This window comes from Piliocolobus tephrosceles, chromosome 13 (assembly GCF_002776525.5).
Source record: "Piliocolobus tephrosceles isolate RC106 chromosome 13, ASM277652v3, whole genome shotgun sequence".
Lineage (NCBI taxonomy): Eukaryota > Metazoa > Chordata > Mammalia > Primates > Cercopithecidae > Piliocolobus > Piliocolobus tephrosceles.
The window spans coordinates 13,459,388-13,476,636 of NC_045446.1; the positions used below are offsets into that span (position 1 = coordinate 13,459,388).

General features: G+C 39.0%; 1 protein-coding gene across 1 annotated transcript; it reads right to left on the reverse strand.

Annotated features, from left to right (window-relative positions):
• Positions 1-2,368: 2,368 nt before the first annotated feature.
• Positions 2,369-16,627, reverse strand: MS4A3 (membrane spanning 4-domains A3). The gene is made up of 7 exons (XM_023215852.2): positions 16,493-16,627; positions 11,566-11,737; positions 10,003-10,140; positions 8,310-8,366; positions 5,371-5,529; positions 3,461-3,562; positions 2,369-2,934 (listed from the first exon to the last, which is right to left on the reverse strand). Exons 2-7 carry the CDS (start codon positions 11,719-11,721, stop codon positions 2,884-2,886), a joined length of 663 nt encoding a protein of 220 aa, XP_023071620.1. The 5' UTR covers positions 11,722-11,737; positions 16,493-16,627; the 3' UTR covers positions 2,369-2,883.
• Between the last annotated feature and the right edge of the window lie 622 nt (positions 16,628-17,249).

A 17,249-nucleotide genomic window follows, 5' to 3' on the forward strand; every position in this document is an offset into this window, starting at 1 on the left:
AATTGTGGAAATTGTTGCCAGATTTACATATTCAGAAAACAGGTTATAAATAAGCAAGGTTGGGAGGTTGCTAGAATGGACCCTATGTGACCATATTTGAGTGGAATTTATCAGTAGGAATTCATGATAGAGAGAAAGAGAGAGCGATGGATAGATACATACATACATATGGTAATAAATATAGATATGTGCGTGCATGGGTAGTGTACATGCATATATTTCTTAGCTTTGTGCAATATCAGTTCACTGCAAGCTCTGCCTCCCAGTGGCGCAAAATCAGTTCACTGCAAGCTCTGCCTCCCAGGTTCAAAAGTGCGGTGGCGCAATATCAGTTCACTGCAAGCTCTGCCTCCCAGGTTCAAGCAATTCTCCTGCCTAAGCCTCCTGAGTAGCTGGGATTACAGGCATGTTTCACCACACCCAGCTAATTTGTGTATTTTTAGTAGAGATGGGTTTTCACCATGTTGGCCAAGCTGGTCTCAAACTCCTGACCCCATCTTGGCCTCCCAAAGTGCTGGGATCACAGGCGTGAGCCACCGTACCTGGAACCTGCATACATTTTCAATTGCTTCTTAAAACTCACAGAGTTGTCATTTTATAATCTCTTGTGACTTACACCTCTCTCCAAACTTCCATTTTTCCATCTGCCCATTATACACTGAAGTTAGACCCAGTAAAGTCTCTAGTTTATTCTTTGAATATTCAAAATTTAACTTAAAGGCCTTTGAATGTATCCTCTTTTCTTCCATCCTGTTAACTCTCAGTTATCTTTAAGATCTCAGTGGAGAAGAAATGTTCTGAAAAGCTATCACTGACATGTCTTCTAATCTGGTTTAGAAGCTTGTCCTACGTGCTTCTCAAGATTCCTATACTCTTCCTATCAGAGACGTTGTGTGTTTCTAGGGGTCTGTATCTCCCACTACAAACAATTTAAGAGCAGCGATTATGCACCATTCTCTATTGTATGCCAAGCTCTTAGCACAATACATGATGCATAGGAGGCACTCCCTAAATGATTGTTGAATTGGAACAGGAATTAAAATAGATTAAAGAATGTGTAAGCAAAAACTCAGTTGTATGTAAGAAAACCCAGTTCCCCCTGAAGAAGAGAAAGAGCTGGAGTCCTTTAAAATCAACTGCCTGTTTTTCTGTGACTAGTGAGCCTCATCTCTCCCTTTCCCAGGCATTGTGAAAACTGTTTCTCTAGCTGTGCAGTTGCAAGGTCACTAGGCAGATAAGTCGTAAAACATGCTTTTCCTTGAAAAGTAAGAAATAATGTAATACATGTCTTAATTGAATAACTGTCTTTGTTTCTCACTTCTGTAATATGCTTCCTCCTGCACAGATCTCCCCCAGCCCCACAAAATGCTTAAAAGGTAACCGGACTCTTTGTTTGGGGCTCAGTCCTTTGGATGTAAATCTGACTGGGTGGGTGCACCTAAATAATTAAATAATTCCTCCTCAACCCCTTGGTCTCTCTGATTCCTTAATTATCCCGCTGCAGAATGGATTAAAAAATAAAAAAATATTTATTACATAAGTAGCCAAGAAGTAGAGAAGAACCTTTGCACATATGATATACAAATAGCTAAGAGTAAATTATGGGTATAAATTTATGCACACAATAAGTGCTTATATTTCTTATTCATACATTTTATTTATCTTGAATATTTATGAATAAGAAATATAAGTGCTTTAGCAGATTTATAAACGAGGAACTGAGGGAAGTTTTCACACCACACTGCCACCTTGAAAAGATGGCTATTGAAGTTGTTGGAGGTTATACCAGGAGCCACAATGGAAGGGTAAATAAGGTTTCCACTGTTCTCTCTCCAGCACATCTGACCACAATCCCACCTTAGCTTTTACCAGCAACAGCAAGACTAACCACAACAGCAACATGATTAGCAAGTACCTGTGGTGCTGTATCGCATTTTCTTTTTATTTTCATTTAACCCTCATAGCAACTCACCAAGTAGTTGTTATTATTACATCTATTTTACAGATGAGGAAAACTAGGTCAAAGAGATTAGGTAACTTGCCCACGTTCATACAGATAATAAGTGACGGTTTCAGAATTTGAACCCAGATGTGGCAGATTCTAAAGGCCTTGTTCTTTACTTCTCTACTTTACAGTTTCCCATTGTCCTTTGAAGAACACATTTGGGCTTGCTGTCAGACTCACCAACATAAATCATCATTTACATTTCAGGGCTTGTGTGAGTTCCAGCAGTTCACTGAAATAAAATAAAATTCCTGAGCTTAACCCTCTCATCTCAAATTTATTTTAATGAAAATTTATTTTCAAATAAATTTTTTAATTTATTTAATTACTTAATTAATTTCAAATAAATTTCATTCATCAAATAAAAAGTGAATATTTATTTTAATGATAATGGTGGTAATTTTTTATTTGACACTTTTTGTAATGCTGATGTTAAAGTCAAGAAGCATTTCTCTGTAATGGAAAAAATGTCTCCTTTTTCTTCCGACTGGGTGGTCAGAAGTTGGATTTTAGAAAAAATATATTAAATAGGGATTACACTGCCTTCCTTCCTTAAACCTCATAAAGCAATGGAGTAGGTGGGTAAGAAGAAATAGAAGCAATTTCTGGAAACAACTTTGGAGTAATGATCATAGAAGTTACAAATATCCAAGAATGCCTAAAGAAATGTATCTGTCCTTCCACATCCACAACACACAAATAGGATTTATAGTTAGGAGAGAAAGGATAGAGTCGGTCAAACGTCCAAGGTTCTTGTGATTGGTGCCGTGATAGAAGGATTGAGCTTTATAGACAGGCTCACGTTCTCCTGAGTTTGTGGGTGAAGCTCTGAGTCACTGGAGATTTAAGGTCAAATATTCATACTCTCAGAATTATTTTCATAAGGGGGGTATTCTTGATTCCACAGAATTGGGAGGTGAGGAAATTTCCTAGAAAATAAAACAACATGAATGTCCAAGAACAGGATCATTATCTCCTTCCCCTCCCATGCTTCCTGTTATCATCATAATCATCAACAATAAAAAATCCATTTATTGATGATTACTGTGCCAGATGCTGTAAAGATTATATACACAGTCCTCACAACAAACATTAGAAGAGAATGAAAATATTATTTTCATCTTACGGTTAATATATCTAAAATTTAGAAAGAATTATTAATTGTTCCTAGGTCATACAAGTAGAAAGTCACAAGTTGTAAGAAAATAATTTAACTTAATTCCAACTGTATAAGAAAGTATGCTCATATATTAAGTACAGTATTTCCTCTTGCATTTTCACATCTAAATTCTTTTCTACCCTTCATTCCACCTCTGAAATTCATAAATCTCTAATTCCAGGAACTCCACAAATCATTACCACATAAAAGTTTATATCTAAGAGTCAGAAACAGCTTCAAACCCTACAGGGAGGCTTTGAGACCATGTGGATGATTACTCATTTGAAAAATCTCACCTCTCTTGAATTACAGCAGTTTGCATTCCACAACATGGCTATGGTAGAGATGGTTATGCACAATTCCAGCGAGGTGAGAATCAGCAGTAGAGACACCATGCCCTAGGGGATATGATGCCTTATATCAAACCCGTGGCAACATCCAGAGGAAAAAAAAACATCAGCAGGAAACCAGACTACAACATCTCCCTGCCATAAAGTAGAACAAAGTGAACCATAAATTAAAGACACAGACACACATAATACTGTAGAAGAGATAGTATCTCAATCTAAAAGCATGAAAACACTTTCTCTGAAGAGAAAGATGTGTCGCATTTCTATGTCAACCCATGTGAAGTAGCTACAGGGGGAAGAAGCTGTAGAAACAAAATTCTGCCACTATCACTAACATCTTCCAATTTGAATAGTAGTAAACTAAGGAGAGGAGTAGGCAGTTTAGGAAAATGAACAAAATGACTGTTCCACGATTTCACTAACAGCACTTCATAGGGGTTTAGGCATTTACATTATCCCTAGAAACTAAAACGCTATGCTGATATAAACACAAAATAAAATTGTTGGGCTAGTGATTCTACTATTATTCCTGAGGCACCCAGAAGCAACGAATACAACATATCCCTGGAGGAAAAATACCACCGAATTCACAGAAAAATCAGGCTCTGACAAATATAAATTTAGATCATTAAAAATATAATAAAGAAAATGAGAACACAAACTTCCATAAGTAGTGTCTCACTCATATGTGGGAATTGAACAATGAGAACACGTGGACACAAGGCGGTGAATATCATACAGGGGGCCTGTCTTGGGGTGCGGGGATGGGGGAGGGATAGCATTAAGAGAAATATCTAATGTAAATGACGAGTTAATGGGTGCAGCACACCAACACGGCACATGTATACACATGTAAAAAGCCTGCACGTTGTGCACATGTACCCTAGAACTTAGAGTATAAAAATAATAATAAAAAGAGAAAACAGGAAGCTTAGGAGTGAGTCTGTAATGAACGGTTCATAGATCATTGGGATGAAATGGATAATTCCAAAGGAAAATATTAACCTCTAAGTAGACCTCAGAAGAGGAAGAATTCTGAAACACAAATTTTTAAAAAATTGGTAAGGTTATTAAAAAGCTTTCCTTTGAAAACACCATGTTCATTTCATTCTAAAGTGCAGTCCTTCAAAACTTCAATCATTCTTTGAACATTCCAGATTGCAGAGAAAGTTGTAAATCTCTCAAATTTGTTTTATTAAGCAAGGAGCTATGAAATGAAACTTTTTAAAAAATCTATCTGGGGAGTGTAATAGTAGTAGTCGCAGTAATATTAATAATTATGTAACATGATATGCTAAGCCTTGTTTTAATTGCTTATCATATGTTCACTTACTAAATAGTCACATCAATTCTATGAGATGGGTACTATTGTTATCGTCGTTTCAAAAATGAGAAAACTCAAGGGATTATCTAATTCAACCTTCATTATAAATAGGCAGCAGACCCAAGATTCAAATTATGGGCCGGGCCTGGTGGCTCACACCCGTAATCCCAGCGTTTTGGGAGGCTGAGGCGGGCAGATCATGAGGTCAGGAGATCAAGACCATCATGGCTAACACGGTCAAACCCCGTTTCTACTAAAAAATCCAAAATATTAGCCGGGCGCGGTGGCGGGCGCCTGTAGTCCCAGCTACTCAGGAGTCTGAGGCAGGAGAATGGCGTAAACCCGGGAGGCGGAGCTTGCAGTGAACCGAGATCGCGCCACTGTACTCCAGCCTGGGCGACAGAGCGAGATTCCGTCTCAAAAAAAAAAAAAGATTCAAATTATAGCAGCATGGTACCTGATATATTATTTTTCTGTACATTCTGGATTGTTTGAAATGTTTTATAATTATACAGACTTTTCAAAAACATACATTTGATACGGAGCCCATGTAATTGCATAGGTCCGGTGACTCTGAAGACTGACAACTCTTTAATGACTGGATATTAACTGCTAAATTTATTGAGAGAAAAGCAATCCCCACTATTGCAATTGTAGCACTGGCAAAGTTCATTCCAAAACTGTTTTGTATCTGAAAAAGAATAAGAATTTTCAATTAATATATGCAGCACATACTTCATTCCTTTGGCAACAATTCATTGAAACAAACATTAATTGAATATTGTTTACACACCCATTGATATCCTAAATGCCAGGCAAACATCAATGACCAAAGAAAGATTTCTGTCCCCCACCCTCCATGGAGCTTATATTCTAGCAATAAAAACAAAGAGAAAAGTAAACATACTAATAGGTAAATTACATAATATTTTTGAAAATGATTAAGTACTAGGGGCTAATAGAATGGGATAAGGAGAATCTGGGAATCCAAAGAGAGGAGTGGGGGATTCACGATATTAAATAGAAATGACACTGGGGAGAGGCATGAAAGAGCTGTGGGTGCCAGCCAAGAGTCTATCTGGGGGAATATCCTTGCAGTTAGGGAAATACTCAAAGTCCTAAGGCCAGAATCTTCTGGGGAAGCAAGGGGGCCAAGGGTGTTGGAGGCACGTAGGCAATATTAGGAAATGAAGAAGAAGGAAAGTTAACAGAGAGCCAAAACATGTAGGGCTCTGCAGATCATGAAAAGGACCTTGTTTCTAACTCTAAGAAAAATACAAAGCCAATGAAGGATTTGGAGCAAATAAATGATAGACTTGGCTTTATGGTTTCAAGGGATCGCTCTTTCTAACAAGGCAAAGAGAAGTTCAATGATAAAAGCTAGAAGCCCGATTAGGAGAGACAAGGTGGATTGGATGAAATGTCATCAATAGAAAGATGAGAAAAGGCCAAAATTGGATATATTAATAGCTTGAAAGTAGAGCCAACATTATTTGCTGAAAAGTAGGATTCAGGACTGTGAAAGAAAGAAGACTCAGGGTTATTCTAAGGTGTTTGGTCTGGGAATCTGGAAGGATAATGTTCCCATCAGCTGACATGAGGAGAAGGTTTGAGGAAGAAGACTGGGAGTTGAGCTTTGGATCTTTACATGCCAGTCTGATGATCAGGAGAGACACCTGGGCTGGAAATACTTATTTCAGAGTTGTGGGCATATAGATGTTATTTGAAGTCATAAGGATGTGTAAGATCACAGAAGAAGTACGCACAGATTGAGAAGAGCAGGTGGCAAAGAATTCAGCTCTGGGGACCAGAACATTAAAAGGTCAGAAAGGAGGAGAGGAACCAGGAAAGGAGACTGAGATGGAGAAACCAAAAGATGGGAGGAAAACCAGCCAAGCAATGTATGCTGGAAGCCAAGTGAGGAAATTCCTGGAAGGAGGAGTGGGAGACTAACTATGCTAAATGCTACTCATAGGTTAAGTTAGATGAGGATCAAGAGTTGACCATTGTTTTAGCAGGGTGGAAGTTTTCAGTGGTCTTAAAGACAGCAGTTACAGAAGATAGTAGGGAATAAAATGAAGCCTTACTGAAGTGGGTTTAATTGAAACTGGTAATAGAAATTAGAGAAAGAACATGATGATTCCTTTGAAGGAGTTTAGCTACAGAAAGAAATACGAATGGTGCCTGTCCCTAGCAGAGAGAAATAATGTCAAGGTTTTCTTGTTTTGTTTTGTTTTTATGTTGAGAACAGTAACTGGATGTTTACATGCTGATTAAAGACTGGGCAAGGTAACTCGTGCCTGTAATCCCAGACTTGTGGAAGGCTGAAGCAGGAGGACTGCTTGAGCCCAGGATTTTGAGACCAGCCCCAACATGACAAGATCCTGTTTCTACAAAAAAAAAAAAAAAAAAAGATAAAAATTAGCCAGGCATGGTGGCAAACACCTGTAGTCCCAGCTATGCAAGAGGCTGAGGTGGGAGGATCGCATGAGTCCCAGAAGGTGGAGGCAGTAGTGAGCTGTGACCACACTGCACTCCCACCTGGGTGACAGAGTGAGACTCTGTCAAAAAAAAAAAATATATAGATATACATATAGATATATATATAGATATATACATATATAGATATATATATAGATATATATAGATATATATATAGATATATATAGATATATATATAGATATAGATATAGATATATATATAGATATAGATATAGATATAGATATATAGATATATATATAGCGAGAGACATAAATTAAATTGATGCACTTGTATGGGGAAAAAAAGAATGGAATCTTATACTCAAGTAGGGAGATCAGCTTTAAAGAAAATCACAAAATTTTCCTATGGTAAGAGGCTAAAAGAAAAAACATATTGGTATAGATCTAGTCCATTAAGTAGTGGAGGTCTGAAAATTATCTTCTAATGGCTTCAGTTCTCTCAGAAGAGACAGAAAAATCATCAGCAGAGAGTAAGGATGAGAGAAGCAGGATTGGTGTTTGAGGACAGAATAACATGGTAAAATAGCTATCCATGGAGGAGGGAAAGTAAATGAACGGAGTAGGAAAGTGGAGTATCAATGGCTACATGACTCACTAAGAACATATCATAGAGACTTAGCAGTTGTTTAGGAATAGAAGTTTGGACTTTCAGTTGTGAAACTAGTTAGTGGTGGGAGTTCTTACTTCCAAATAAGTAGAATTGGTCAAACGTGACAACACATAAAAATCAATAAGACTTTTTCTAAGCTTCAGCTTCACCAATATTCAGAACAAGCACCCTAGGAATGCATCCTCACAATGTATGTGATCTTGTTTACCTACCATCTGAATACATTAAGAAAACTAATTTTTTGTGCATTAAATGATAGTCAGTGTCTCAGTTGTATTCATGGACCCCTACTCTCCTACCATTTATGAATAACATATTTCCACTCCTCTGATCATAGAGAAAGAGGAAGTGCTACTTACCCATATTCTTGCGGGTTTTCTCCCTGCTACAACAGACAAGGTTCCTGAACTACAAAACTGTTTGAAAATAGGAAGTAAAACAGATAAAGGAATATTAAGTCTCAACCATTTTCTTCTTGGCCCTCCCTCAATTAGCAGATATTCAGCAATAGTCACACAAACCTCCTTTTTAAAATTCACATCCTAGGACACAAAATTGTACTTGATGTTGTTCATTTTATTTATTTATTTCTTTATTTCTTTTGTCTTTCCATGCAATGAGTTTTATTCATCTTATTTTTTTAATTTTTTTATTTCCATACATTATTGGGGAATAGGTGGTGTTTGGTTACATGGATGAGTTCTTTAGTGGTAATTTGTGAGATTTTGGTGTACCTACCACCCAGACAGTATATATTGAACACAATTTGTAGCCTTTTATCCCTTACCTCCTTCCCACCTTTTCCCCCTGAGTCCCCAAAGTCCATTGTGTCACTCTTATGCCTTTGCATCCTCATAGCTTAGCTCGCACTTACAAGTGAGAACATGAGATGTTTGATTTTCCACTCCTAGTTACTTCACTTAGGATAATGGCTTACGCAAGGATTTCATGACCAAGAACCCAAAAACAAATGAAATAAAATCAAAGATACATAGCTGGGACCTAATTAAACTAAGGAGCTTTTGCACGGCAAAAGGAACAGTCAGCAGAGTAAACCGACAACTCACAGAGTGGGAGAAAATCTTCACAATCTATACATCTGACAAAGGACTAATATCCAGAATCTGCAGTGAACTCAAACAAGTCACCAAGAAATAAACAAACAATTCCATCAAAAAATGGGTTAAGGACATGAACAGACAATTCTCAAAAGAAGATATACAAATGACCAACAAACATACCATTCACCTTTAAAAACTGAACTATCAGGGAAGTAATAATCAAATAATCAAAGCTGAATGAATACATTTTAAAATCACCCCTATTTTTTCTGATTGCATGTTGACCCACATAGTGGAAATGATTCTTCCGATTTTCAGACAATAATCAGCAGACAAATTTCTTAACTCTCAAGCCAGGACTCTCTGCTGCACCACAAGGCAATTCATCAATACCCATTTTTCATTCAATTTTTTAAGTATCCATAAATGTAGCACATAGATATAAGATAATTTTTAGGACTTCATTTGTACTTGGCAAATGTGATTTCTAGAAAGAGGTTTTTGGCCGGGCATCGGGGCTCATGCCTCGCAATTCCAGCATTTTGGAAGGCCAAGCCTGGAGGACCACTTGCGGTCAGGAGTTCCAGACCATCCTGGGAAGCATGGTGAAACCCCATATCTACTAAAAATACAAACACAAAAATTAGCTGGGCATGGTGTGCATGCCTGTAATCCCAACCACTCAGGAGACTGAGGCAAGAGAATCACTTGAACTGGGGAGGCAGAGGTTGCAGTGGGCAGAGATCGTGCCACTGCACTCCAGCCTGGACAACAGATCAAGATGCTGTCTCAAAAAATAAATTAATAAATTAATTTAATTTAAAAATAAAAAAAAGAGTTCCTTGTTTCTAATTAGTTGCTCAAGAATTGCAAATCAAAACCACAGCATGCAACCTTCCAATAACCTACAAACAATACTCTTGTCATCAAACACATCTCCAGCAGTGGTATCTAAGAAATAACACACAGCCAGGGGAGTATGAATACTCACAAACGCAGCACCCCAAAATGGGTAGCCTGTGTGGAAGGTGAAGAAAAAGAAGTGCCTTTGGAGGTGGAACAGGTATTGCAAGGAACCGAGAAAGACACCCAAAGCCAGAATCATCGCTGCACTCAGGATCTGGATGGCCTGAAAGAAGAAGGGGGGAAAAAGGCATAACAGTCATATACTAAAGTGGACAGTGAAAATAGACCATTTTAATTTTCCTCAGCAAGGAGATGTCGGTGCTTGAAATTGTTAAAGTGTCAAGCCTAAATTAACAGAACAAGAGCTTATCTGAAAGAGTTTTTTGTCCCACACTATCCGCACCAATTCCAGTGGCAGCCTTTCATCCTCACCTCTCCCCCACATTTCTATTATTCATTCTCAGGAACTCCTCTCAGAAAGTGGCAGGAGAGTAAAGGAGACATGGCAGGTAAGGTAGATGGAGTCAAAGTCTCTTCCCGGCATGCTTTCGGGCCACAACATGATGAAGGCAGACAGAAGTTAAGCCATATCGTACTCAGCCTTTCTCTCAACCCAATTTTTTTTTTCTTTTTAAAACAGAGTCTTGCTCTGTTGCCAGGCTGGAGATACTGGCTCACTGCAAACTTTACCTCCTGGGTTCAAGTAATTCTCGTGCCTCAGCCTCCCGAGTAGCTGGGATTACAGGCGCCTGCCACCACACCCAGCTAATTTTTGTATTTTTAGTAGAGAAGCGGTTTCACCGTGTTGGCCAAGATGGTCTCCATCTCCTGACCTCATCCTGACCCTCCCACCTCGGCCTCCCAAAGTGCTGGGATTACAGGCGTGAGCCACTGCGTCTGGCCTCTCAACCCAATTTTTAAATTTAAAATATAGAATATAAGCCTCATAGAGCTCAGGCTCCTAAAATGGCTGGTCAAAAGGCAGAAAACCAAAAATGAAGGGTCTTGGAATCTGTTCAAGGCTTGATGTTTTCTACCATGAAAGAAAGGCTCTGCATTTCTGCTCCCCAGATCTGTAATAAGTCACAGTGTTTTCTCCAATTCTTCATTAACTCAGTGATAAATAACTCAGAATTTCCTCCTTCTCAGCATAAGCAAGGTTTTCCTCATGATACAGTTGGCTCTTGAATGACATTGGGGTTTGGAATGCCCACACCCTTCATGGTTGAAAATCCACATATAACTTTTGACTTCCCAAAAACTTAACTACTAATAGCCTATTGTTGACCAGAAGCCTTACTATTAACATAAACAATCAATTATCACATATTTTGTATGTAACATGTTATATACAATAAGCTAGAGAAACTAAAAACTTTATTAAGGAAATCATAAGAAAGAGACAATGTATTTACTATTCATTAAGTGGAAGTAGATTATTATAAAAGTCTTCATCCTCATCCTCTTCTTGTTGAATAGACTGAGGAAGGAGGGAGGGAGACAGTTCTTGCTGTCTCGGGATGGCAAACAGAGGTGGAAGAAATCCTCATGTAAGGGAATCCTCACAGTTCAAACACACATTGTTCACAGGTCAACTGTATTTATTTTCTTCCCTCTTAAATCAGTGTTTAAACTAAGGCTGACTTACCCCAAGAACTTGTAATTTTTCTTTCTGATAATCTTGTGATCCATCAATGGGCTGGTAGACAGAAGTATTCAGCTCATCTGGTCCCATCTCACTGCCTGGGGTACCATGGGCAGAGGCTGACCCCAGTTCTGCATTATCAACTTCGTGGGAGGCCATTGGGGGTTGTTTATCGCTGTGATAGAAAAGAAATCCAAAGGCTTCATGCTTTCCCTTTTTCCACTAGCTACTAAAATTTTGAATGTTCCAGAAGGGTTCAATTCTGTCCATATATTACAATGACTCTCCACAAATGGCACACCAGGGCAGAGTAACAGAGTTAGTACAATATTCAATTCTGTCTTGCCTTAGAGTAGTAGACATCATTGGGTCATTGTAGTAGTTGGTACTTCACTTAACTTTGGAATGGTAAAGAGCAATTTCTTTCTCATTTTGCATGCACTGATATATAGTCCCTGCCTTTCTTCAAATCAGTCGAGGGCAACCAGACATATGGTTCCTCTGAGCAGTGGTCTCTTTATAAGAATAACGGCTTTAGCCAGATTCCAGTAATAATAGTAGGTATCATTTATTTAGTACTTATTATTATCTACCAGGCACTGTCTAGATGCTGTGAATGTATTAATATATTTAATCCTGTTATAATATTATTATTATTATTCCCATTTCACAGATGAAAAAAATTGAGGTATAGAGAGATTGAGAAACTTACCCAAACTCATATAGCTTATAAATCATTTCAGATTCTACTAAAAACATTCTACTCTAAGGTCCAATATTTTTCAAATCATTACATTATATAGCACTATATAGAAGATGTCTTTCTGAGTATCAACATAGCATGATAGAGTTTAAGCACTATGGAAGATCCAAATTCAAATCCAGATTTCATCATTTACTAGTTGCATGACCTTATAGTGGGAACCTCAGTTTTCACTTCTGTAAAAATGGGAATGATTTTAATTTGATAGTAACATTGCAAGAGTTGACTTTGATAATGAACAGAATTCTTAACCTATGAACAGATGGTATCAACTTTTAACTTATACTCTGCCTTCTGACTAAAAGGACTTCAAGTTTGTATGTAAGAGTCACAAAAGAACCACCTCAATCATTACAGCTAAAAAATATGTATCACTAAAGTACACACAGAATGCTTACATTGGGCTTCTGAATGTTGGGCAATGTAACTTCCTAATTCATAGTACCCTCCAACACAAAATAGTTGCAAAATGCTTATATGCTTTTGTAAGTGATGGGGGACATGGCATGAGATGAACCATAAACATATGAAATGATGCTGTATTCTGCCAAAACTATTGACTGGGTTAAGAATAAGATCTTAATATAAATCATTCTACCATAAAGACACATCCACGTGAATATTCATTGCAGCACTATTCACAATAGCAAAGACATAGAATCAACCTAAATGTCCACCAGTTGTCGACTGGATGAAGAAAATGTGGTACATACACACCATGGAATACTATGCAGCCATAAAAAGGAATGAGACCGTGTCTTTTGCAGGAACATGGATGAAACTGGAAGCCATTATCCTTAGAAAGCTAATACAGGAACAGAAAACCAAATACCACATATTCTCACTTATAAGTGGGAGCTAAATGATAAGAACAAATGGACACATAGAGGGGAACACACACGGGAGATTATCAGAGAGAGGAGGGAGGAGATCAGGAAAAATAACTATTGGGTACTAGGCTTAGTACCTGGGTGACAATCAGCACAACACACCTCTGTGGTACGAACTTACCTATATAACGAACTCGCACATGTACCCCTAAACCTAAAATAAAAGCTTTTTGTTAAAAAAAAGAAAGAATTGTATCTTAATTTCTACTTTTTGTTATAAACTATATACCAGATCCATTTTTCTAGTAACTTAATTTTTTTGTTAAACTAAATACATGCCACTTTCAGGATGTTTACCTTTCTGATACTCTGTTCTGGGGGCGTGTATGACCCTCATTTAAGTGTGGTGACAGATTTACTAAGCACTGACTTAAAGTGAGAGTCGGGCCATGTTTTATTATTACACTGGGAATTGCAATAAAAGTTCATAAAAGTTCCCTACCAATACTGATAAAACGTTTATTATAAATGTCATAAAATTTTCCTACCAATACTCCTCATCAAAGTTTCCTACCAATATTGATTTTCATGCTAAGATTAAATTACATTCTCTATGTATTTAAATATGGATAAATGTGAAATGACAAGGAGCCCTTAACCTCCCATGTTCAACACTGCACAGAACCCAAGAGCGAGGGAAGATCCATAAAGCTTAAAGCAAACTCTATATGAATGAGTTTCTAACGTAATTATCTGCAAGAAGTATAAATAAGAATAGCCAAAAAGCCAAGACTTCAGATTTATCCACTGGGAAATTTGTATGTATTTTGGATTAAATATCTAATGAACTAAGATGCATGCAATATGGAGAGTGTTGCTGCCTTATGACCAGATAATCTCTCTGCTATGTCTCCTGCCTCACCCCTCACGCCTCCCTATCTTAAAACTCCATCCAGCCTTGTTTTTTGTTTTGTTTGTTTGTTTGTTTGTTTTGTTTTGTTTGAGATAGAGTCTCGCTCTATCGCCCAGGTTGGAGTGCAGTGGCCGGATCTCAGTTCACTGCAAGCTCCGCCTCCCGGGTTTACACCATTCTCCTGCCTCAGCCTCCCGAGTAACTGGGACTACAGGCGCCCGCCACATCGCCCGGCTAGCTTTTTGTATTTTTTTTAGTAGAGATGGGGTTTCACTGTGTTAGCCAGGATGGTCTCGATCTCCTGACCTCGTGATCTAGCCGTCTCGGCCTCCCAAAGTGCTGGGATTACAGGCTTGAGCCACCGCGCCCAGCCAGCCTTGTTTCATTGATTTTTCTTCCTTCAGAAGTTCCAAGTCTGCAAATGTCTTCAATCCTCTGTGCTATCCCACTATTCCTGAGAGACAAGTCCCCTCAAGCTTCACCTGGATAATTTCTGCTCTCCTTCCAGACTGATTTTTTTTTTTTATTTTTATTTTTGAGATGGAGTCTTGCTCTGTCTCCCAGGCTGGAGTGCAGTGGCCCAATCTCGGCTCACGGCAACCTCTGCCTCCCAGGTTCAAGCCATTATCCTGCCTCAGCCTGCCAAGTAGCTGGGATTACAGGTGTGCACCAGCACACCCAGCTAATTTTGGTACTTTTAGTAGAGATGGGGTTTTACTGTGTTGGCCAGGCTGGTCTTGAACTCCCGACCTCAGGTGATCCTCCCACCTCGGCCTCCCAAAGTGCTGGGATTACAGGCATGAGTCACTGCGCCCGGCCCTTTCAGACTGATTTTCAGCCCACATGTCATACTTTCAGGACATTGTTTTTAGTCCTGGCCAAGTCTGGAAGAAGCATGCACCCCTTTTGGTTGCTCTCAGAATTTCCTCAAGTTTCCTTCTCATACCACTTAATCAGCCTGAGCGTTAACTGCCTGGATACTTACCTGTTACCTCGTTGTCTACTCATCACTGCAACTCCAGTGCCTAGCTCAGAATCATCAGATGGCAAGCAGTTAACACATGTTCAATCAGTAACCAGACTTTCGGTCCAACCCCAGGTAGCCATCCTGATCAATGAGAATGGAAAATACCTCTGCAAGCACTGGAGCCTCTCATCCCAAGTAACTCCAAGAGCATTTCTGAAGGGAGCAAATATCTAACCATATTATTTAACTTGATTTGTTTCAAATAATCAAAATAATCAGGCAGAATTTTCAGCCTTCAGGTGAAACAACAAACTATGTTTTCTAAAATTTGGTTAAATCAGTTACCTATTTGTTAAAAAAAAAAATCAGAGAAATGGTCCAGGTGCAGTGGCTCACGCCTGTAATCCCAGCACTTTTGGGAGGCTGAGGCGGGAGGATCACAAGGTCAGGAGGATCACGAGGTCAGGAGATTGAGATCATCCTGGCTAACATGGTGAAACCCTGTCTCTACTAAAAATACAAAAAATTAGCCGGTTGTGACAGCACACGCCTGTAATCCAGCTACTCAGGAGATCATCCTGGCTAACATGGTGAAACCCTGTCTCTACTAAAAATACAAAAAATTAGCCGGTTGTGACAGCACACGCCTGTAATCCAGCTACTCAGGAGGCTGAGGCAGGAGAATTGTTTAAACCCGTGAGGCAGAAGTTGCAGTGAGCTGACATGGCACCACTGCACTCCAGCCTGGGCAACAGAGCGAGATGCCGTCACAAAAAAAAAAAAAAAAAAAAAAAAATCAGAGAAATGTAGATTTTCTAGGAAACTACCAGTTAAGTTCAGCTCTCCAGCTTTTAGTATGTGGCAGGCATTTGTTCTAGGGCTTTACTCATGTTTACTAATTTAGTTCTCACAACAGCAGATGAATGGGTACTACTGTTAGGATCCTTTCCATCTAACAGACTAAGAAGCTGAGGAACAAAGAAGTTAAGTAGCTTTCCCAAGCCCACACAGCCAGCAATTTGAGAAGCTAAAAATCAAAACCTGGCAATCCATCTCAAGTTATCATTACACTCTACTGTCCTCTGAGCTATGCTAAAATGCACTTTGCAGACCCATACTTCAGGCATATCCAGACCACCCCTCATTATCAGAGCTGGTAGACAAACTCAGGTGCAGCCAGTGGGATTAATGTATCTAAGAGGTGTGTGTGCCTGTATGTGTATCCATACCCACATTTTCCCAAAGAAATTGCTGTATTATTACGTCTAACACTTTCCATCATGGCTCCAAAGGAATCATCACATCCTAAAGAGAAGCCATGCTCACAGTTAAATGTTCCAAACCTCTGCCCAGCAACCAAACAGAGACCTTTGCAGACATCCCCAGTAGTCCACTGGGAGGCATTTTAACAAAAGATGCAAAAGAAAGGGGAATGTCTGTGGAGAGGGAATCTATACCTTGGAGGCTTCAGGCTTTGGCAGACTGCTTTCCTCCCAAGTCCAGCTTGTCGCAAGTAGGAGACACTCAGAAAAGATCACTACAGCATCTTTTCCCGATAACAGAAGCCTCCACAGACTTAACGTTATCTTTACCTTATGCAACACTTCAGAGGACTCAGTGAAAATGTTTTGCGGGCTGACTGACCAGTGTGCTAATCATGTCTGCAGCTGGGGCCTCGCTGATCCGTTGTGTTTCCCTAGGGCTTAGTGATGATTAGGAAACTGGCGTGAGGGGTAACTGTCTTCTGGCTTTCAGATGTTGCTTAACACATTGTTGGAACAGGAAATACAAGCAACAAATACGGGTAGACAAGTGGGAAGAGGTTGTGGGATGGAGGTGAACAGAGTTAGTTGCACAGCAAGAAGAGATAAAGTCACATTGTCAGAGAAACATCTGGAGAAGGGAGGTGGTCACCCTGGTACTTCTTTTACATGATGTGCCAGCAACGGTGCTATGTACCTTATATGCATGATGACATTCAATTCTCACATGCTTAGAGAGGTTACTTTGCCAATATCACAGATATAATAATAATGCTAATTATTGTTTAAATGTATTAAATGATTACTACGTACAGGTCATTGTTCTAAATGCTTTACATGTGTTAATTCATTTCATCCTCACAATAACCCAGGACCCAGGTACTACTATTAACCCAATGTTATGGTAGAGAAAACTATGGTATAGAAATGTTACCCAGTTTTCCTAAAATGT